Raw genomic sequence first — 23,271 nt, 5'->3', positions numbered from 1 at the left:
TTGTTTTTTTACTGTCCTTATACTCCAGGCTTTGTCACTGATATAACCAACATGCAATCAACCCAAGGGCTGGATTTAAGATTTTGGTTCTCATAAGCATGACCGAAAACTGGGCAGGGGGAGAATCAGAGTGTCCCAGCAGTGACAATACAGTCCCTAAAGCAAAAAGAGGCAGGCTCCTCTATGACCCAGGAACATGGCACCCTAGGAAGTTATGTTTAAATCTAAGCCTGATCAATCTTGCTGCTTCTGCAACCTTTGACTTCCCCTTAGTCTCTTTGGTCCTCTAAACATTGAGTTTCACATTCTTTACGTTCTACTTTTCAACCCTATGTTCTGGGCACCACCTATCAATTGTCACCCTAATTAAAAGCATCAAGAACAGTATTAAGACGTACATTAAAAAAAAAAAAAAAAAAAAAGGCACCACAGACCAAGAACAGGACAATATTATAATCATCTAATAGTCATCTCTGTTAACTAGTTTGATTGATGAATTGTTTCCCATTTATTTTATTTATATTCTGCCTTTCAGATACTTCAAACAGATTACATTCAGATACTATAGACATTTCCCCATCTCCAGAGGGTTTACAATCTCAGGGCCGATGCAATACTGTGCGCTGCAGCTTGCACACGAGTTAACAAGCGACTGGACGTGCGTTTTGGACTTGCATCCATAACCCCCTGATGCGATACGGGAATTAGCGAGTCCAAACCACCGCGTACCTAATAGCACTCATCACATATAAATTCCGTGTAGATGAAGCTATTAGCTAATTCCCATGATGAAAAAAGTTCCCAGCGTGGCCAATGTGCCCACTGCAATGCAACTAATTTTATGCCAGACCTGGGCCTACAAAACTATGCCACATTCAAGGCTCATTGATAAAAACAAAAAAATCCTGCTTTCTGTGATTCATCCTATTAGTATGGTCACGATAGTAAGTAGGAGGAGCCACAGAAAGATTCTGGTTAAAAAAAAAAAAAAAAAGAGTCTTGGGTAAAAAAAAATAAAAAAAAGTTCTAGGTCTCTAATATAAAGAAGAGGTCCAGGCCGTGTATCTTGGGCTGGTAGCGGGAGATTACTGCTAGCAGTAGCTCGTATTGAACATCCATTTTCTCAACTCGCACCGACAGCCACCTCTCCTGTGCGCCTGCTGCAGAGGAGGCGCTAGGGATGCACAATTTTCCTTAGCGCCTCCTTTTTAGCACGACCCCCAATTTAAATATTGCACTGCGCACCCAGGAGAGGTGGCTGGGCGCGCATTAGGAAAATGGGAGCTCAACATTGAGTGCCCATTTTCTATGCACAGTATTGCATCAGCCCCTAAGTTTATCCCTGAGGCAATGGAGGGTTAAGTGACTTGCCCAAGGCCATAAGAGCAGCAGTGGGATTTGAATCCTGGCTTCTCTAGTTTGCAACCTAATGCTCTAACCACTAGGCTACTCCTTCACTCCATTAAATCATAGTAACAAACACTTTCTTCATACCCTTGTCAGAGATAAGAGTAAACAAACTCACCAGCTGGCACTGGGTGATGTATTTCTTCCACCACAGATATGGGCGAATGGCTGGAATAGCAGACAGTCCATAGTAAGAGTACATGAGGACATGAATAAAGCTATTAAGCGTGGCACCAAAGAAGGCTGGAAGGACAAAAGAAAAATGTACTTTATTCCCATACAAAATCGCAAACACTAAGCACCTCGGAGGATTCTCAGTGCACAGTATCCATCACCTGCAATACTCTGGGTCAGAACAGAATTTTTCTTTTAGCAACATCCCTGCCTTCATTTCTGTCTCCAGCCCCTACCCCCCAAAAAATGTAAACAAGTCCAAACACGCTCATTCAGAATATGTTTAATCAGCATGTATTTACGTCACTGTTTTTACAGAGTCCAATAAAAAGGTATCACCTTACATATTTTTTTGTTTTCATTTGTTAACTTATTTCTGTGCATTCAAGTGAACTAAAAACAGCAGCCACACTATTTTATCTAATCTTTTGTTCTGTCCCCAGCAGTGGGTACATGTTTGTATCTGTATATACTGTAGTTTAACTGTGTTTAGTGCAGTCCTTCCTTCCGAGGATTCTTGATACTGAAACCCATGATAAAAGCCTGTGAGCCTTGCCTTTAAGAGGTGACATACACCTTCATTGCCATGTGGCCCAGCAACCGGAGGAACTGGTGCGCCGAGACAGGAGAGCACACGGCAACCACTTGAGCAAGGGCTGTGAGGGTCTCAGCCCTGTCCTGAGGCAGGAAAGCCTTCGCCTGGGCAGTGTCTAGTTGAGCCCCAATGAAGTCCAGTTGCAAACGGTTGGAAATGGGTTTTGGGATAGTTTAATCAAAAATCCCAAGGTTTCCAAAATTAAGATTGAAGTGCGCAGGGCACTCTGTGCCCCCTGTCCTGAAGTGCTTTTGATAAGCCAGTTATCGAGGAATGGGAAGACAGATTCCCTGTCTCCTAAGCTAAGCACTTACAACCACTAGACACTTGGTAAAGACATAGGGCACAGGATACCAGGCCAAAGGAAGTTAGCATGGGGCACATTTAAAACTAATCGGAGAAAGTTCTTTTTTACTCAACGCACAATTAAACTCTGGAATTTGTTGCCAGAGAATGTGGTTCGTGCAGTTAGTATAGCTGTGTTTAAAAAAGGATTGGATAAGTTCTTGGAGGAGAAGTCCATTACCTGCTATTAAGTTCACTTAGAGAATAGCCACTGCCATTAGCAATGGTTACATGGAATAGACTTAGTTTTTGGGTACTTGCCAGGTTCTTATGGCCTGGATTGGCCACTGTTGGAAACAGGATGCTGGGCTTGATGGACCCTTGGTCTGACCCAGTATGGCATTTTCTTATGTTCTTATGTTCTTAACGCGATACCAGTAATGACTCCTGTCGACCAGGAATCGAAGGTATTGCTGATTCACATGAAATATGGGGATATGGGCGTATGAGTCTTTTAAATCTAGGGAGCAGCTCCATTCTCTAGTCTTTAGAAGGGGAATCAAGGTGCCCAACGAGACCTGTTTGATCTTCTCCTCTACCAAGAAACTGTTTAGGGCACTCAGGTCCAGAACAGGCCGGAGTCCCCCCATCTTCTTGGGGATTATAAAATACCTGAACCCCTCGCTGTGCTGACTGGCTGGAACGGGTTCGACAGCCTATGCCAGTACGAGGGTGGAGAGCTCTACTCGAAGGTTTTGTAGGTCCTCTGACAGTCTCCACCGAGGCGAATGGGGTGGTACTCGCCAGAAGTGTAACCTGTAGCCCTAAAGAGACAATGGACAGGACCCAAAGGTCAGATGTTATGGAGGACCATCAGTCCGCAAAGAGTTGGAGCTGACCCCTAACTTGGGGGGGGGGGGGAATTGGAGTCCTGCGGTGACGGCTGGCTCATGCTCCCTGGCCACCAGTCAAAACCCCATAGAGGGGTTTTGCGGCAGAATTGTGGTTGCCCATTGTGCAGGGTGTCTGGGGTAGCCCGGGCCTCGTTCTGGGAGGAGGCTGTTGAGATATAGCCCTAGGAGCCAGCGGGTAGTATTTTAGTAGCCAGTAGAAGGGCCTCTTCAGATATTGCAGAGGGGGCTTCTTGGGCGGTTGGGTGACAAGAGGTATTAGCTAACAATTGCTGAAGGGTCTTCTGATAGTCCTTCAGCTGCACTACCCCATCTTTGATTCTGTCCCCAAACAGATTTTCCCCCGTGCACAGCAAGTCAGCCAAGCAGTCTTGGACTTCAGGGTGCAAGTCTGAGGCTCGCAGCCACACCATCTGCCGAGCTCCTATGCCTGCTGCAGCGGTTCTCATGGTTGGTTCGAAGAAGTCATAAGCAGAGCGAACTTTGTGCTTATTTCCCTCCAGGGCCCGGATGGACGATTTTCTGGAAATCCTCCTGGAATTGCTGTGGTAGGCTCTCATTAAATTCAAGGGCCTGTTTCCAAAGGTTCCTGTAGTACTGCTCCATGTACAATTGGTAGCAAGTGATCTGGGCAGTTAACGTAGTGCCCTGAAACACCTGGCATCCAAGGACATAGAGAGCCCAATGCTCTCGCCCTGGGGGAGCCGAGGCATGGGTGCGAATCATCTTTGCCTTCAAGGCAGACTCTACCACTGCCAATTGGTGGGGGGAGCTGATGGCACTCGAACCCGGTGAACAGCTGGACTAAGTATACTGCATCCGTCTTCCAGTTAACCGGTGGAACAGAGATGGGGAGCTCCCAAAAAGTGGGCTACCAGCTCTTTGAAGATGTCATGGACTGGCACCACCACCACTTTCGGGGCATCCATGAATTGCAGAATCTCAAGCATCTTGTGCCTAGTGTCCTACTCTGTTAAAAAGTTGAAAAGGCATCGATTCTGCCATGGCTTTTACGAACCCCATGAAGGAAAGATTCTCCGGGGGAGAATTTCGTTGCTCCTCCAGTGGAGAGGGCTCAGAAGGCAGATCCTCAGTGGAGGACATGGATGCCTCCCCTTCCTAGGTCATAAGGGGCCTCCCTCTCACTGCAGCCCTCCAGGGATGCAGGGGTGGGTCGAACACCTAATGGCGGGCGAGATATAGGCCTGGAGGGCACAGAGAAAGGAGCCGGAGGCATTGATGCGCCTCGAGGTTGTAGGAGCGCCAATGAGTCCAACAGCGTTGGTGGGATCGGTGGCACTGAAGACATCAGTAGAATCAATCCCGATGGCCCTGAGAGTGCTGGGAGGTGGCGGAGCACTGTGCATCCCCAAGCCACCATCGAACCCAATGGCCCTTCTTCCTCTGAGGATTCGCTCACTGGTATGGGGGGGCCAGTGGCGGTGGCAGCGGCACTCCCTTCGGCCGTGAAAGGGCTTGGGGCACCAAACAGCATATCAAGCCTCTCCAATACCTGCTATTACTAGCAAAGGTAACATGGAATAGACTTAGGTTTTGGGTACTTGCCAGGTTCTTATGGCCTGGATTGGCCACTGTTGGAAACAGGATGCTGGGCTTGATGGACCCTTGATCTGACCCAGTATGGCATGTTCTTATGTTCTTACCGCAAAGTGTGAAACGTTATTGCACTCTACAGTAATACCTATGTGTAGCACTATGATAGTGCACTTTGTTATAAATAAGCTATTACTACAAAACACACCCCTCTTCCTATCGCATGCGATAGTTTGATGAATCTAGGCCCAAGACTGAAAAAAATCATTCATATGAGGAAATAGTGCAGTGACATGATTTCAACCAAAGTGTGGATGGATGCCACTCAACTTCTATCTGCACTGGATATAATTTTTTTATAGAAGTTTGTGGAATATAAGATTTTAATAAATAAATATTGCTGATTGTGAAATTACATGGAAACAAACCTGGCAGCCAATATATTAGATATCATGGCTGATTAACTAAAGTCCAGTGAGAGAATATCTGAAAAGGGGAAGGGGTCATTTTATGATGGAGTTGCTACCTTCAAATGTAATTTTTAAAAAACAACAGCAAAGAGGGGGTAGGTGCAGCATCAACAGAACAGCTTAAAGTGTGTAAATATAATGGAAGAATGAAGTATACTAGGATCTTCTTGCAGTGGAATGCTAAATACCAGTATAGCTCATCTACTACAGGGTTTTGCTATAGACACAAGTGGAAGAAACAATGGTTTATATTAAGGTTACCAATTCATTTATGTTTTTAGCTTCTCTAGAAAAGCCATCATTTATGGAGGAAGAACTAGAAGGCTGGGAGAACAAGAGAGATGTGGAACAACAATGGACCACACTAAAAGGGGCAATTACCAAGGCAACTAATCTATATCAGATCGATACTGTAACGTGCGGTTGAAGATTTCCCGTCTGTAACGTCCTGTGAGCGCACAATTCGGACGCGTAAGGCGATCCAGCGATACAGTCTCCAGTTTCACGCGTCCTTAGCGCTTCTTAAAACAGACGCATAACCCTTTCCACACCCAGCATGTATATGATATGTAAATGAATTAGCTGTATAATGAAGGAATTAGCTATTCCCCTCCGATACTGTGACGCGCGCTCAGATTATCTCCTTTGTAACCCGCTATTTTGCCGCGTCCTTAACCTGTTAGTTTACCGCTACCCTCTACTTGGTGTTAGTGTGGTGTTAGTGTGGTGTTCGAAAATTAAAACGGGAATAAAGTGTAAAAAATGGGGGTAAAACCAAAGGGAGTAAAGTGTAAAAAACCATGGATGACCTCCATATTAACATTGCATGAGGCAAAATACTTCCATTAAAATATTTCAGGTTTTGCAACTGCTCCTGCTTAAACTTGCTTGTTTTAAAAATTACTTTGATAGAATGCAAACTTTTTTCTGTAACTGGAAATAAAGAAATATGAAAATTCTTAAGAGATTAGTCTAACTTTTTGATTTCATTTACTGAATTAATTTTTCAGGTTTTGTTTCATTAAAGCCTTTTGTTCTTCTCAAAACTGCATTCTGAGTTAAAATCCCCCAAAATGCCAACTTGTCTATTTCTCCTCTATTGCTGCCTCATCTGATTTCTAGGCTTCTTTAATTTATGTGTTTCATACATTTTACACTTTTAAAATTTTTAAAATGACTGCACAGAATAATGGCTGCTATCTATGTATAGAATAGTTGATATTCTGCATGTATAAATATATGTGATCAATAAAATATGATGTATGTGATTTAATAATTATGCTTTTTGACATATTGTGAATAATATATGGATGAATAGGTAGATATTTCCCCTATCTGGATTGTGATGCACAAATCTCCTTCTTTGAGCCCACTGTGAAGCTTGCATGGGAAGCACAGGAACACACTGCAGCTCCACCATATACTCTGAATTGTAATGTGGGTATGGCCATGTAGAAAGCTTTCATGTTTTAAACATTAATATACAGTGGCTACAGAAAATCTGCATCCTCTTCCAAAATTCACACTTCGTAGCTTTATAAAATTGAAGTGAAATACATAACCGTATTTGTTCTATGAATCCATAAAGTCTATCCCACAACTACCAAGTAAAAAATATATTCCAGAACTCCTTAGAAAATGAAGTAGAAATAAAAACATGGAATAGCTTGGTTACAAAAAAGTGCTCACCTTCTTCCCCCCCAAACGTCTGCAGCAATCCTAAGAAATTAAAGCTCTGGTATAACCAATCTCCTTCAAAAGCACACATCATATGTACTGCCACCACCTGTGCTAAACTGTACTGATTCACATGACAATTCAGCAGTTCAGCAAAATTGCTTACCTTGTAATAGGTGTTATCCCAGGACAGCAGGATGTAGTCCTCACATATGGGTGATGTCACTGACGGAGCCCTATTGCGGGAAAAACGTCTGTCAAAGTTTCTAGAAACTTTTGACTGGCAGCCTGAGGCTACTGAGCATGCCCAGCGTGCCATGATATTCTCTGCCACAGGGGTCTCACAAACTCTTCCATCTGTTTCCAGAGGTTCCTCTGGTACTGGGTCATGTAGAGGTGGTATGCTGAGATCCTGGAGGTCAGCATTGCTCCTTGAAAGATTTTCCGACCATTTGATCCAAAAATCTATTATCCTTGCCTGGTGGGATAGATGAATGGGTTCTTGTACGTCTGGAACGCTTCTGCGCAGACTCTACAACCAACGAGTGGTGGGGCAGTTGGGGTTTTTGATAGCCTGGTGCTGATTGCACTAGGTACGTAGAATCCACTGTGCAGGGATGTTCCCAGATGCGTTGTTGTAACTGTAAGAGCACTTCATGGATAGGAATTGCAAGATTGTGTTTGGGAGGATCTACAAACTGGAGTTTTTCCAGAGTTTGCTGCCTGTCATCCTTTTCTGCCTGCAAATTGAATGGGATAGAATCCACCATTTCTTGGACAAAAGTAGAAAAAGTGAAATCCTCTGGAGGTGATTGTTTTCTGGATTGAGGTGGGGAGGGATCAGACATGAAGTCCTCTGATGAGACCTCTGATGTAATGTCTGACCAAGTGTCATATCCAGAAGGTTGGTGAGTAGGTGTAGTCCTAGGAATTGTAGGTACACCTGAGGGTCCAGGTAGAGGGTCTTCAGACACAACATCCTCTATGTCCTCCTCCACTGGATTAGCAGGCAAGGAAGCAAGTAATTCTTGGTACCTTTTTGTCAGGATACCGTGCAATGCTGCTTCTGCACTTGGAGCTTCAGAAGATGCAGGTGGGTGTTTTGGCATAGAGTGTCTTAATTTTTTTGATGACTTAAGTCTCTATGACGATGCCTTGTGAGGAGGAGGTAAGGTGGGTGCCGTCGTGTAAACCGGCTTCAGCTGTGAAGTAGAAGGAACGGTCAAAGTTGATGTATGGAGAAAAGAGAACATCGAAATTGGAACGGTCATCGAAGGCATCGGTGGCATCGAGGGTTGTAGCATCGATGGAGCTTGTACAGTCGAAAAAGGAATAGACATAGATGTCTCTGATGCCATTGAAGTCTGTGGCATCGAGGTTGGTGTCTGTGGTATCATTGGCATCAGCGGAACCACCAGCATCGGCGCGGCTGGAGGTGGCAATGCGGCCTCCGGCATCGGCGATGACGCCGGAACTTGCACCTGGAAGGCTTCTCTTACCATCTATCTTATTAGGCCGATTAAGTCTGGCATCAATGGTATCTGGGATGTCAATGCAGACGTCGATATAGTCGGTGTCGGCAAGGGAATCGAGGATACGGAGGTCAGCGGAGGTTCGGATGACTTATGCCACTTAGCAGTCCGTTCCCCCGGGGGAGGGAGCGACGGAGACTCAGAGGATCGATGACGTCGGTGCTTGTGTTTAGGCCTCGATTCCGATACTGACCTGGTCGATGATGTCGACGGTACTGGTGATGGAGCATCGCCGGATCCCTCGATTCGCCGTTTAAGAAGAATTTTCTTAGTGACCCCTGTTGGTGAACATTTCGTCGAAGTAGAGGGTGAAGGCACTGATTGGAGGTGGAAAAGCTGTGACATTTTCTCCTGCCTCAGCTTTCTGCCTTTCGGGGTCATTTCCTGGCATTGTACACATGAAGAAATTTCATGTTTCTCTCCTAAACAGATTACACATTCGAGATGTGGATTGGTTATAGACATGGTCCGGTTACAGACCGGGTATTTTTGGAAGCCCAAAGCCATGTCTCTATGGACAGCCGTCAATGGAAAATCTGAGAAGAGAAGAGAAATCTTGAGAAGAGAAAAATCCAAATAATTGTTTTTGTCACCGTCCGGTGGCAAATGAGATTTTGTGAGACCCCAAGTGGGGAAAAAAAGAGAAAAAAAAGTTAGTGAGAAGATCTCACAGGGCTCCTGTCACCGCGATGCTGAGGGCAGTGGGGAAAAACGAAGATTGGAGTGAGACCCCTGTGGCAGAGAATATCATGGCACGCTGGGCATGCTCAGTAGCCTCAGGCTGCCAGTCAAAAGTTTCTAGAAACTTTGACAGAAGTTTTTCCCGCAATAGGGCTCAGTCAGTGACGTCACCCATATGTGAGGGCTAGCATCCTGCTTGTCCTGGGATAACTATTGGTTCTCTCTGCTGGGTAGTGCATTTCAAAGCAAAGACTCAAAAATGAGCACCAAGCTGCTGAGCAAAGACCTGGACGAAGTTGTGGAAAGGCACAGATCTGGCCATGGGTATAAAAGGATTGTAAAGTCCTTGAATATCCGGCAGAGCACAGTCAAGACAATTAAGGGGAAGGCGTATGGCCTCACAAGACCCTGTCTAGATCAGGCATCTCTCCAAACTGGAGGGCTGAGAAAGAAGACTGAGAAAGGGAGACAACCAAGCAGCCAAAGGCAACTTGAAAAGAGCTACAAGTGTCCATTATCAAGACCAGTCAAAGTGTGCATGCAACAGTATCCCAGGTCCACAACCCCAGCCTGCATATTAGGATTTATTTAATGTTTCGAATATACCATCCAACTCAGATACCAGACCTATCCAGGGCAGTGAACATAACATAGCAATAAAAATTACAAAAAACCCCTAATAAATATAAAATCATATACTTTCCAACTCCCCCAATCATTAAATTGTCCTCCAAAAAAAAAAAAAAAAAAAAAAAAAAAAAGGGCACAGATCTTATGCCCCCCCCCCCCTCATTAAGTAATAATTATTGTTTAAGAGCTATTACATCCTAATTACTTGGAATCAACCAGGATGTTATCTTCTTCCTGAAAATCAAGTAATTAGACTCCAGTCTGATATCCATGGGAGCCAAATTCCACAGCTCTGGGCCTGTCACAGAAAAAACTCTACCTCGATTAATGATCTTTTGCACCTACCAAAATAGATGGTACTTGGACTAATGCATCATAGAAGAACAAACTGCATTTTGGAGTATAACTCTTGATTAATTTCTGCAAACATCTTGCTCATTTCCCCCTAAACCCCGGGAACTTTAAAATTCATCAATTTAAATTTTGCCCATTCCCTAATAGGAACCCAATGAAGATATCTTAATAGTGGCATTGCACTTGTTCTGCGCGTACAGCCCAAAGTTAACTTCATTGCCATGTTTTGTACAACTTGTAAACGTTTGAGTACTCTTACTCAGAAGGCCCAAACAAATAAATTAATTACAGTAGTCCAATAAAGGTGATATAAAAGCCTGAACTAGTATTTGAAAAACAGAGGCATTCAACAAAGGCCACAGTCTCCCCAATGCCTAAGTCTTAAAAAGACTTTGTACCACAGAGGAAATATATGACTCCAAATTAAACACGTCATCTATCTGCGAGCCCAAATTTTTCACAATTTTCCCACTATGATTTACCACATCACTTATGACTTAAAAGGCAAATGAATGCTCTCCACCTTCCATACACAAGCACTTTGTTTTGCCCCCATTCAAAATTAAATTTATTCTTCTCAAATCGCTTTAAAACCTTCATTCACCCCCTCCAGAGAAACGACAGTAGTGCCGGTGGACCCTGACCCCAACTGCACATCAGCATAAAAAAATAACCTTTAAAACCTAATCCGCATATAAGTGATCCTAACGAATACATAAACAAATTGAACACAAAGATGACAAAGGTAACCTTTGAGGGATCCCCCATTCCAGTCTGAAAAACTCAGATTAATTCCCCTCTCACATGCATCGCTACTGTCCTATCCTTCAAAAAAAGAAGAAAGCTACATAACCACTTTCTCTCCCATACCAATCTGTTTGCAACTTTCCAATAAAATCTGATTTACCAAATCAAAAGCACTAGATAAATCCAATAGAATTAAGATCACTGATTGTCCTTTATCTGTACACCTCATGTTAGGATTAGTGGCTCACGTGAGAGCCCTGCGAACCACAGCACTTGCCCCAGGACACAGACAAGCTTCTCCATGGCTTGCATGCCACCATCAGAATACCAACGTTGCCAGAATCAACCTTGGCAAGGACACCGCTTCACAGACCTCCTCTGGAGGTGCACACATGCCCAACATCCCAACCTTTGAAGGGCCCGCAGCGGGAATTCAGCTGCAGCGCCCAGTGCTGAAGTCACTGGCCGTCTTACATTTAAGGCTTCTGTAGAGGAGTCACAACCAACTCAGCAACTTGTCTCCTGCCTTGCAAAGCATGTTGCCAGCATTCCCGATTCCTGTGCCTCATTTTCCAGCGTTTCCTCATCCTGCCTTATCTTGTTCTGTCAGTCTCGTCCAGTGTCTTCAGTGTGTCTACATCTCCCTTAGTCTAACTTTCCAGATCTTGACCTCTTGCCTGGACCTGACCACTATTGGTATCTGCCTGCCCCAACCTCAGCTTATTCCTGACTCCATTAGTCTGCTGACTGCCTTGACCCTGGTGTACTTTTGGACTTTAGTTACATTCACTGATCTGGGAACCTGCCTAAGTCCTGCTGGCCACCAGAACCCAAGAGCTCAACCTGCGGAGGCAGCTGGTAAAGGTGAAGCTTCAGACTGTTCCACTACAGAGCACATTTGCCAACTGCCGGCTAGGCCTTTGGGGTTTGTCCTTGAGGCTGCATCAACTATGCCGCAGCACAAAGGGTTCACACACCTGCTACTCTTCACATGACTTCATCATTTACTGCAACCAATACTGTCTTCATGCTACATCCCTTCCTAAACACACTGACATTCTTCCAACCGCTCTATTTCCTCCAAATACACAGGACTGATAACAAGGAAGCTATTACTCAAAAAAGCACACCTTGAATTCTGTTTGAAGTTATGCAAAGGAACACTCTAGTGAAAACTGTAGCCATATGACAAAAGTCTTATGGTCTGACTAAACTAAAATAGAATTGGCCTGAACACAGTGCTATTTTTGGCACAAACCCAATGAACACCATTTCTGCTGTGAAGCATGGTGGTGGGCAGCTTTATTTTATGGTGATGTTTCTCATCAGCAGGGACTGGAGCACATGTCAGGATAGAAGGAATGATGAATGGTGAAAAGTGCAAAATACTGTTTGAAAGCCTGTTGTCCTCTGCAAGAAAGCTGAAACAGGGATTGAAGTTAGACTATTCATAGGAAGATAGTATTCTATATCTTATGGGACAGGTTGTATTTAAAACAAAAAACCTTTTTATGCTGCAATTGTGGCTTTTCCTGTGCTGGGAGTGCTCTGCTGATTTATTGTGGATCCTGCTATGCCGGGGGTAGTTTTTATTGGTGTTTGTATGATGGGGGTTTTTTTCAATGTGTTATTTTTATTTTTTGAATTATATTTGTGTTTTACTCTGTACACCGCCTTGAACTTTTCTGATTTTGAAAGCAGTATAGAAAAAATGTTAATAAATAAAATAAGTTCATCTTTCAGAATGACCACCAGAAGCATACAACCAAAGACTGGGGTCACTAAGGAACAGAAAGGTAAATGTCCTGGAGTGACCCAGTCACAGCCCAGACTGCAAACCAATTGAAAATCTGTAGCATGACTTAAGATTGTTGCCCAACACTCACCAAGGAATTTGACCGAGCTTGAACAATTTTGTAAAGTAGAATGGTCTAATATTGACAAATCTAGGAATGCAAATTTGGTGGACACTTATCCCAGACTTGCAACTGTAACTGCTGTCTATGATACTTACATCAAGTATTAATTTAGGAGATAGACAAATTCAATTGAATTTCAGTTGTGTTTCTTGGATTCATACATGCTTTGTCCCCCCAATAAAATGTTTTTGGCCCTGAAAGGTGTGGCGTATGGTGTGTTGAGTGAAAAAAACCCTCATTTAAATGCACGTGATACGCTGACAACAAAATGCGAAAAATGTACAAGGGGGTGTAGACCTATGGCCACTATATCCTTAGAAATGAAATTTAAAAATTGGGATGATAAATCTTTAGTATTTTTGTTTTAACTTCCAAATGATCTAAAACCGAACTAAAGAAAAAATAATTCTGATAAAACTACAGCTTTAAAATGCAGAAATAGCCATCTAGAATCTATCCAGAATTACACAATCACCAATAGTAAACACATGTAGCACTATATCCCTCTTTGTCCATGATACTCACAATGACCACAGGGAACCCAGTTCATAACAAACCACCAGATGTTCAACATGGAGGCATGGTGGAAGACATGCAGGACTGTAATCTGGTGGTTGTTTTTCCGTAAGATGAAGAAGAATGTATCCACGAACTCTATCAGCTTCGAGAAATAGTACCACCACAGGACACGAGTGATCTAAGCCAGAAACAGACAGAAAATTAAGCCTACCTGATTACTTTCAGTTATAGACACTTTGCAAACTAACACCTGGGCTTTAGCATAGGAAAGTAAGAAAGATCATCTAATCTCCAAATCCTTAGCACATTAGTAGCATCTTTAAAAACAGAGGACGTTCTGATTTGTCTGCAAGTAACCAACAGTCTCACACAAATTCTACTTTCTTAATGCTTTGGGCAAGATTTATAAGCTACAGGCTCCAATACAGAAGTTCTTTAAAGTTTATTATTCAAATTAATAAAAAGTACACACATGCAAAGAAATACATTTTCTGTTCTTGGCCTAAGAACAGCGTAGAATAGTTTTTTAATCTTCAGAGCTACAGAGTTAGGCAGTTATGTGAACAGATGCCTCTGAATAGTCAAATCTAAAATTATGGAAGAAATCTCTTCACCACATGGATGTGCATAAATTTGACTAAACGTTACTACTCAGCAATTCCTACAGTGCTCCAATGGCTATACAATTACAAAGTGTCTATCCCCTTCCCTCATTCCATATCTAAACAATCTTCCCATTCATGCTCTTCCTCATTCTTCTGAACCAAATTTCACAAACTCCAGTAGCTCCTCTGCTCAATCTCTCTATAAAATACCTCATGATAAACAGGGCTGTCGGGGGGGGGGGGGGGGGGGGGAGATGAATAGAGGCAATCACCCTGGACCCTGCACTGCCATGGTGCCCCCTCCAACACTATAAATTTCAGTGCCCAAGGCAGTTAATTTACCCTAGTCCACACAACTTCTTAAGGTCAGCCCTTACCATAAACAGAACACAACCTGATTTCTCAATGCAGTAATAAAATCATCTTAGTCATCTGAAGACTTTGTAAAGGGGCTAGGATTTAACCTTCTAGCTTCTGAAATGCTGCCTTCTTCACTTCCAAATTCCCCAGTCATGCTGCACATCATTTATTTATTTATTTATTTCAAATTTTTATATACCGGCATTCGAGACAGCAGTCACATCATGCTGGTTCACATAAAACAGGGGTGCATAGTAAACATAACTATAACAAAGGTGCTGAAAAGGCAGTTACATATAACAGGGTGATAAGAACTTGGATGAGAAGGAAGAGAAAGGATAGGTTATTAATTTACATATGTAAAACAATAGAATGGATAACCAAGGTGTAGTTGGAGATTAGTTGGCTATGTTGGCGTCCGGGAAGGCATCTCTCTACGACCCAGAATTCATTAAGTAAAAGCACCAGGACAGCTCAGCAAGCACAGTGATACAGCTGTGGAGAGGGCCAAGCATTTTTAATAAATTTACAGATTGGAATATGACAATATAAAAATAGGGGGAAAAAAAAAAGCCAAGTCTCCAACATGACGACCATAGTGCCAGTGGCTTAGCAGTGGCACTGTGCTCTGCCATGCAGATAACCTAGGTATGATTCCTGGGCCAAGACTCACAGGCCTGTCAGTGTTAGAGATGCTACAGAGACTGAATTGACAGTCCCCAGGCAGAAATGGGAGAGGACTAAGAAGCCCTGGCCATCACTCAAGCGACACCTAATGATCAGACTCAGGGACCACTGCATGTAGGGAGTGTGTTGCATGAATCCTGGGTAAGGTCTGTCACCACAATGGGAGGGAGAGCAATATTAAATAGAGTTAAAACAACAAAGGTGGTTGCAAATGAAAGCTTACTGTGCCTGATTCCAGTCCTGGATTAGAAGGAAAAATTATCAGGACCTCAAAAATAAAGACATAAAAGATCCTTACAACAGAAATGAAGGCAACAATACTGGTGGCTTTAGCTCGCTTCCTCTATTCTACAATGCCTATTTTTCATTTAGTACTGCATGTATTAGAATAATTCTACATTCTTTGCCATGCAGATCTTCTGTTTTACCTCCAAATTCTTAAGATAGTACGGATTCTCGCATACCTATTTTTACAAAAAACACATGTAGCTATAAAAATGGGAATTAACCATGTAGAAAACCACACTGTATTGCCTTAACTTTGAATATGAAGATTTCTTGAAATACTGCAATAATGTCGTTATTTTCTCTGTGTGGTTGTAGTTTATACTGGGATTGGCTTTTTTTTTTTTTTTTTTTTAAACTTTTACTGTTTAACTGCAGATTTGTCTAGTTTGGTTGCTTCTGACCTACCCTCTTGATGTAGAGATGTTTACTAGGGGAAATTTTCAGAGGAAAGAGGGTGGGGCCAAACCTAGATTGAACAATTTATGTCAGACCCAGCTTGGTATATGCAGTGAAACTCACTGGGTAGCTAAATACTTGATTCCCTTCTCTAGGATAATCAAATCAGACTACCTTTTGTTGGATTCAGCTCTTATTTTCCTTGTTTTAGTTAGTGGTTGCTATGGTAATTGACTTATCAGTACAAACACAGAGATTCAGTGCTGTATATAGTAATGTTTAAAATTCAATTCCTTTATTCAGAAGTAGCAAAAAAGTAAGTTGTTAGTCTTCTCAACCATCAAATGGTACCTACTAGATCAGTCACAACTTAAGATATCATTCTTCTTTCTCAGAGTCTGACAATCCCCCTTGCAATTGGACTTAATGAAAAAAGTTATAGGAATTAAGCATTTTAAAAAATTAAATCAGGATTTGGCTGAGCAGGTAGAAACAAAAATATTTAAAAATAATTAACACAAAGATAGATAATTTTACCTTCGTATCAGCTTCACCTCCACTATGGGTGTCTTGACACAAGACATTGTATCCTCCTTCCCATACTCCTGTGATTAACTAGATAAAGACAAAAACATCCACAAAAACAAAAAAAAAAAAAAATGTAAATAACACTAAGGAAACATCTGTAAAATACTTGGTGCTCAGCTGATTCATCATTAAATTCTAGCAGTGTACCCAATTGTAGAAGCAAAAAAGTAAGCCCTCAATAGACTGTTAGGAGTTTCACATGAATGAAACCCATGTACCTTCAAGGCAGAAGGGAAATTTAAGGGAAAAGTGGATCTCAATATGAGCTGCAGAGGTTTGGGGGCTGCTTCCCTTGATATACGTAGCCAAAAATGCATACAAAGGGAAACCTTGTACATCTAAAAAATATAAATCAAAATGCATTAAAGTAGGTGTTCATTTCACTGATCTACAGAATGTACTCTACACTTTAATCATGAAAGAACAATTATAGAAATATTTCAAAAGTAATTAAAAAATAAAAAAAGTCTAGATTGTATAAGTCTACAAACTCCTCATTATAACACATCCAAATTAGTTCAGGTTCAAAAAACTGGTCTTAAAGGCCCACAAGTTAAACAGAGCCTATCTGTATCCAATCACTGTAGTTGAGCTGATGCAAATACTCCAAGATAAAGAGTAGCACAGTTGCTTACCTGTAACAAGTGTTCTCCTAGGGATGTTAGTTCTCACAGATGGGTGACATCATCAGATGGAGCCTGGCACGGAAAACTTCTGTCAAACTTCCTAGAACTTTGACTGGCACACTGAGCATGCCCAGCATGCCACTATCCGCTCCGTCCACACCAAGTCCCCCTTTGGTCTCGTAATATAGAAAAAAATCATGAGCAAAAAAGATAAGACAAAACACAGGAAAACCCAACTTCATGGGGTGGTGGGTGGGTTCCTGAGGACTAACATCCTGCTGTCCTAGGAGAACACCTGTTACAGGTAAGCAACTTCGCTTTCTCCTAGGACAAGCAGGACAGCAGCCCTCGCAAATGGGTGAATACCAAGCTCCAGGATGCTCCTGGCAACAACCAACCAAGTACTAAAGAGGTGCCAACAGGCACAACAACTGTGGTGCTGTTGGTCAAATAGGGAGATAGCCTGGTCCCAATCAAGGGGTCTTAGGTAGGAAGAGCTGGTTTTAAGCCAGGAAGAGGTTGCATAAGACAGATTGGCCGAAGCTACTGTCTTATCAACCATACGTGTCCAAGCAATAATGGGCGGCGAACATATGCAGGGAGCTCCATGTTACAGCCCTGCAGATTTCAGCACTGGTATCGCCCATAAGTGGGCCACTGCTGCCATAGCCCTCACAGAGTGAGCTTTAACTTGGCCTCCCAGCTGAAGGCCCTACTGCGCATAGCAGAAGGAGATGAAGTCTGCTAGCCAATTGGATATAGTCTGTTTACCCCCCACAACCCCCATTCTATTCTTATCAAAAGATATAAATAGTTGGGTGAAGGCCAGAGCTCCTTTGCAATCCAACATATGTAGAGCCCATGCTCCTTGGTGGGAATGGGACTTTAGAAAAAAGATGGGCAAACAATGGACTGATTAATGTGAAAATCAATCACTACCTTAGTCAGGAACTTGGGATGCGTACGCAGGACCACACGATCCTGAAAGAATCGCGTAGGGTGGGTACGTAACCAAGGCCTGAAGCTCACTTACCCTACAAGCAGAAGTAACCACCATTAGGAGAAGGACTTTAAGTAAAGAATTTCAGCTCACTGGAGAACATAGGCTCAAAAGGAGTACACATGAGCCATACCAACACAATGTTGAGATCCTAGGACACAACATGGGGGTCAAAGAGGGGGCTTTAGCTGAAGCAGACCCCGCATAAAGCGACCTACTATAGGCTAAACCAAGATAGGTGTGCCAGCAACACCGCAATGGTAAGCACCGTCCGCACTCAAATGACCCCTGACCAAGGTGGTTTTGAGCCCAGCCTCGGAGAGGTGCCACAAGTAATGCAGAAACCTTGGAATGTGACAAGTAAATGGATTCAAGCCATTCATTCACATTAGATGGAGAACCTCTTCCACTTCAAACTGTAAGACTTCCTAGTGGAAGGTTTCCTGGAGGCTACCAGCACTTGATACATTATCAGACAAATTCAGGGGCAGGAGGACTAAGCGCTCAACATCCAGGCCGTCAGAGCTAGCGCTCAGAGGTTTGGATGCCGCAGTTCACCCCAATCACGCATCAGAGCAGGCGAAGTCCCGAAACTGATGGGATCTCTCATCGACGGGTCCCAAAGGAGACTTGTCTGGGCCAGTATGGGGCCACCGGGATCATGGTTCCCTGTTGGAGCTTCAGAAGAGTTCTCATGAGCAGCTGATTAAGAGGGTATGTGTATAGGAGGCCTGTGCCCCAACGAAGGGCAAAGGCATCGGAGGTTGGGCATCCATCCATCCTGAAAAGGGAGCAGAAATTGCTCATCTTGCGGTTGTATGAGGAGGCAAAGAGATCCACATAAGCGGAAAATCCGGGCTGCCACTGCTAAGTTTAATGACCATTCGTGCGGCTGAAAAGAGTGGCTCAGGCAGTCCGCCAGCAGGTTCATCACTCCAGCCAAGAACGTCGCTTGCAGGGACATACCTGCGACAGAGTCCACAACCAGATCTGCACTGTCTCTTGACAGAGGAGGTACAATCCTGTGCCGCCCCCCCGTTTGTTGTTGTACCTCATTGCCACCTGATTGTCTGTCCGAATCAGGACTACTTTACGTAACAAGCAATCTCGAAATGCTCAAAGAGCATAGTGAATCGCTCAAAGCTCCAGGAAGTTTATCTGGTGCAGAGCTTCCTGAGCCGTCCAGTGACCTTGAGTGTGGAGGCTGTCTACATGGGCTCCCAAATGTGGGAGAAAGCATCGGTGGTAAGAACCACTTGAGGCAGGGCAGTCTGAAAAGGAATCCGCTGCTCCTGATTGGAGAGAGTCTCTCACCAGGACAGGGAGATCCTCAGAGGCGGCGTAATGGAGATGCGGACTCAGAGGTCCTGGGATGCCTGATGGCATTTCAACTACAATGCCCACTGCGCATGCAGAGGTGGGTAAATGGGGCGACATGGACAGAGGCTGCCATGTGGTCCAGCAAATGAAGCAGCACATGGGTTGTTACTTGCTGACTGCTGTGCACCAAGGTTGCCAGCGAGGACAGGGTGAGAGCCCAATCGTGGGGCAAAAACACCTTTGTCCGAGTTCTGTCCAGCCTGGCTCCTATGAAGTCCAGCTGGGGGGACGGGCAGAGGTGGGACTTTGGGTAGTTGATGATAAAAAAAAAAACCTAGAGATTGCATCACCTGTACTGTAAGGTCAAATTGTTCATTGCTCCCTCGCAGAAGGTGCTCTTGACCAACCAGCTGTCTAGGTAAAGGAACACACATACCCCCCTGATGCCTGAGGTGTGCAGCCACCACTGCCAGGCACTTGGTGAACACCTGAGGGGCTGAGGCCAAGCCAAATTGCAGTACCCAGTACTGGTAGGGAGCCTGACCAACCACAAAGAGGAGAAACTTCCTGTGGTTTGGGAAGATCACAATGTGGGCGTAAGCCTCCTTAAGGTCGAGGGAGCAGAGCCAATCTCCTTTTCTGAGGAGTGGGATCAGAGTGCCCAGAGAGACCATTTTGAATTTTTCCCTTCGAAGGAATTTGTTCAAGACTCTGAGGTCAGCAATGGGACATAGGCTCCCAGTTCTCTTTGGCATCAGGAAGTACCTCGAATAGAACCCTAGGCCTTGCTGATGATGGGGGAACTGGTTCTACTGCTCCTGCCGTCAGGAGAGCGGAAAGCGGTGTCAAGAGCATTTCCTGCGGGGCGGAGGAACCCCACGATGGACATGGGGGAAAATCCACTGGGACTTCTCTGAAATTCAGACGATACCCTTGACGAAAAATGGTGAGCACCCACCGGTCGGCCGTGATGAATGGCCAGCGGTAGGTGAAACAAAGAAGCCTGCCCCCTACCGGGGGATCATGCACTAGCGGTATAGCTGGTTGACCCATGCTCCCTTGCCTCCAGTCAAATGCCTGTAGCCAGGGCTTGCTGGGATGCTGGCTTGGTTTGGAGGGTTTGCTGCTAACGAGAGCGACCCCTGGAAACAGCACAGGACGTACGAGCCTGGGAGGCAGGAGGGTAATATTTTCTCTGCCTATAAAAGGACTTCCTGGAACTTGGATTGGCCACTATTAGAGACAGGATGCTGGGCTTGATGGACCCTTGGTCTGACCCAGTATGGCATGTTCTTATGACCAGAAGGATTTCCTGGCAGAAGACTGTGGATTGGAAGCGCTGACAGCTGTTGAAAAGTTTCATGGTGATCCTTCAACTGAGCCACCGCAATCCTGACCTTCTCCCCAAAGAGATTCTCTCCTGTACAGGGAAGGCCTGCCAACTTTCTCCTGCACCTCTGGATGAAGGTCTAGGGCGCAGAGCCAGGCCATTCTACAGGTGCCGATTCCCACTGCGGCCCATCCTGGCTGCTGTTTTGAAAACATTGTAGGTGGATCTCACCTCGTGTTTCCCGGCTTCTAAACCTGTTGAACTACAGAGAATAATTCCTGTTGCTGCTGCAGGTTTTCAGCAAGTTCTTGGACTTCTTTCCATAGGATCCTATTGTACTGGGGCATATATAACTGGTAGGAGCTGATATGAGTGATACGCATAGCACCCTGAAAGACCTTCCTACCCAAGGCATCCAGCTCCCTGTGTTCCCTGCCTGGAGGGACGGAGGCATGGGTGTGGGAATGTTTGGCCTTTAAGAGCAGACTCCACTACCACTGACTGGTGAGGGAGGTGGCATAGTTCAAACCCTAAGACTTCCTGTACCAAATAGGTAACATCCGCTTTCCTATTTACGGGAGGAATTGATATTGGGTGTTCCCACATCCTAAGGAGGAGCTCTTTGAAGATGTCATGGACCAGAACAGCCACTAGTTCTTTTGGGGCATCAACGAACTGGAGCACTTGCAACATCTTATGGCGGGCATCTTCCTCCATGAAAAGTTGGAAGGGGATGGCTTCAGCCATGGCCCGAACAAACCTCGCAAAGGAGAGATCCTCCAGAGGAGACTGACGCCTTTCTTCTGGCGGAGAGTGCTCCGAGAGGAGATCACCAGAGCCTTCAGAGGAGGGCTCAGAGGAGTCATCTCCCCAAGGGTCATATAGGCCTTCTTCCTTGTTGAGGTAGAGGCCTGTCCAAACCCCGAGGCCTAGGCACCGAAGGCCCTGGAGGCACAGAGGATACTGGGAGCCCTATCGGCAGCAACATTGGGTCTCTCACAGCCTGATGGCTGTGAGACACACAATGTCCCGGCCACTGGCTCTGGGAACTGTGGTCTTGAGACTAAAGGACCAGATGGCATGGACGGCCACTGCATGTAATCCTTCTCGGAGGACCTGGTGATGTGAATCTGTCCCTAGGAGGGCATCGGTGACCGTTGGAGTACTGTAAGAGCCTCTGGGCACTGGTTGCATTGGAAGGACACTGTGTAGGACATCCAGACGCTCAAGCAGGGGCTCCAAGAGAGATGGAGCAGGCTCCGGCGCCAGTATGGGGCTGGTGCCAGTGGCAGTTAGACACCCTGTAGGGCTTAGAGCACCGCACTCTGCGGTCCAACTCCTACTGGAAGTCCGGTGAAGACAGGACTGATGAATAGGGATTAGGCATCACCGGAGCCTCCACGGAACCCCGAGGCGGCTCGGTGCCCGGCACTGCTAACTGTGGGAAATGCCTGGAACTCCTGGGCCTGTCAGAGGGTGGGGACCTCCTTGCCATGAGGTCTCTTCAGTGGTGGCGCGGTTACTGTCGGTGCCACACTGGAACCGGAGCTGTGTGCCAACTGTGACCGGTGTCAATACTTGTGGAACTTCCCATGGTGCTCGTTTCTGTCTTTCCCCGCCACCGAGGAAGCTGAGGATACCGAAGTCCTGGAGAGCACCAAAATTGGTGAGGGATGATCACTGGCTCCTCGCTCATTACAAGATCTTGCCGGGGGTGAGAAAAAAGGGCAGGGTATCCATTGGTTCCCCTCGACCCCCGGGTGTCGGAGACTCCTAAGCCAGCGTGAACTAAGTAGACTTCTTTGGCCCAAAATGTTTCTCCATTTTATCAAGCCGAGCACAATGGCCTTTGGGAGTCATATGATCGCACAGCTGACACCCTCGGACGTCGTGCGATGACCCCAGGCAGAGAATGCAGACCTCATGCGGATCCTTGATTGACATGGTCTGCGGGCACAGACGAAAACCAGAAGATGCCATAAAAATTAAGTCCGTGAATGGTCAATGGCCAGCGGCTACCCAGAGCGGCATGCTGGGAATCGACTGGAAAGATGGTAGAGGTAGTAAAAATACCTGCCGTGCCAGGAAAAGCATCGACCAGAGAAGGGGGACCCGGTGTAGGACGGGCAAAAATGCTGTTTTTAAGCATGAAAGATACATGTAGAGCAGAGCTCCAAAAACCACAAGGCAACTATCACCATGGAAAATAAGAGACTGAAGGGGGACCTCACATGGATGCATGGATAGTGGCATGCTCAGTGTGGAAGTCAAAGTTCTAGAAACTTTGACAAAAGTTTTCCATGCCGGCTCAATCTGATGAGGACACCCATCTGTGATGGTGAATAAGCTGTTTCTCTTATTCGAAGGGAAATGAAGCAAACATCAAAACATGCTGAGCAAGAAGCTGCTGAAAGAATTCCAGGAATTTTTTTCAAAAGGTCCAGATTTGTTGAAAGGCTATAAGAAAATTTGAGAATTCCTTGGTACATCATCAGGCCCATCACTGTAAAGTGGAAACAGATTGATACCACCAAGGCACTGCCGTGATCAGGCTGTCCCTCCAAAGTCAGTAACCTTGGGTTAAGAAAACTGCAGTGGAAGGTCACCGTGAAGCCT

General features: G+C 44.9%; 1 protein-coding gene across 2 annotated transcripts in view; it reads right to left on the bottom strand.

Annotated features, from left to right (window-relative positions):
* ELOVL5 (ELOVL fatty acid elongase 5) overlaps positions 1-23,271 on the bottom strand; it is a 124,428-nt gene that overhangs the window by 18,789 nt on the left and 82,368 nt on the right. For both annotated transcript variants that reach the window (XM_029595714.1, XM_029595715.1), the window contains exons 4-6: positions 16,329-16,406; positions 13,462-13,633; positions 1,526-1,650 (exon numbers count right to left, since the gene is read on the bottom strand). In XM_029595714.1, coding sequence (XP_029451574.1) covers positions 1,526-1,650; positions 13,462-13,633; positions 16,329-16,406 — 375 coding nt within the window. The remainder of the gene's footprint in view (positions 1-1,525; positions 1,651-13,461; positions 13,634-16,328; positions 16,407-23,271) is intronic.

Source organism: Rhinatrema bivittatum, chromosome 3 (assembly GCF_901001135.1).
Source record: "Rhinatrema bivittatum chromosome 3, aRhiBiv1.1, whole genome shotgun sequence".
NCBI classification, from domain to species: domain Eukaryota; kingdom Metazoa; phylum Chordata; class Amphibia; order Gymnophiona; family Rhinatrematidae; genus Rhinatrema; species Rhinatrema bivittatum.
Note: the sequence above shows the minus strand (reverse complement) of the source record. Positions and strands in the feature narration are given on the sequence as shown.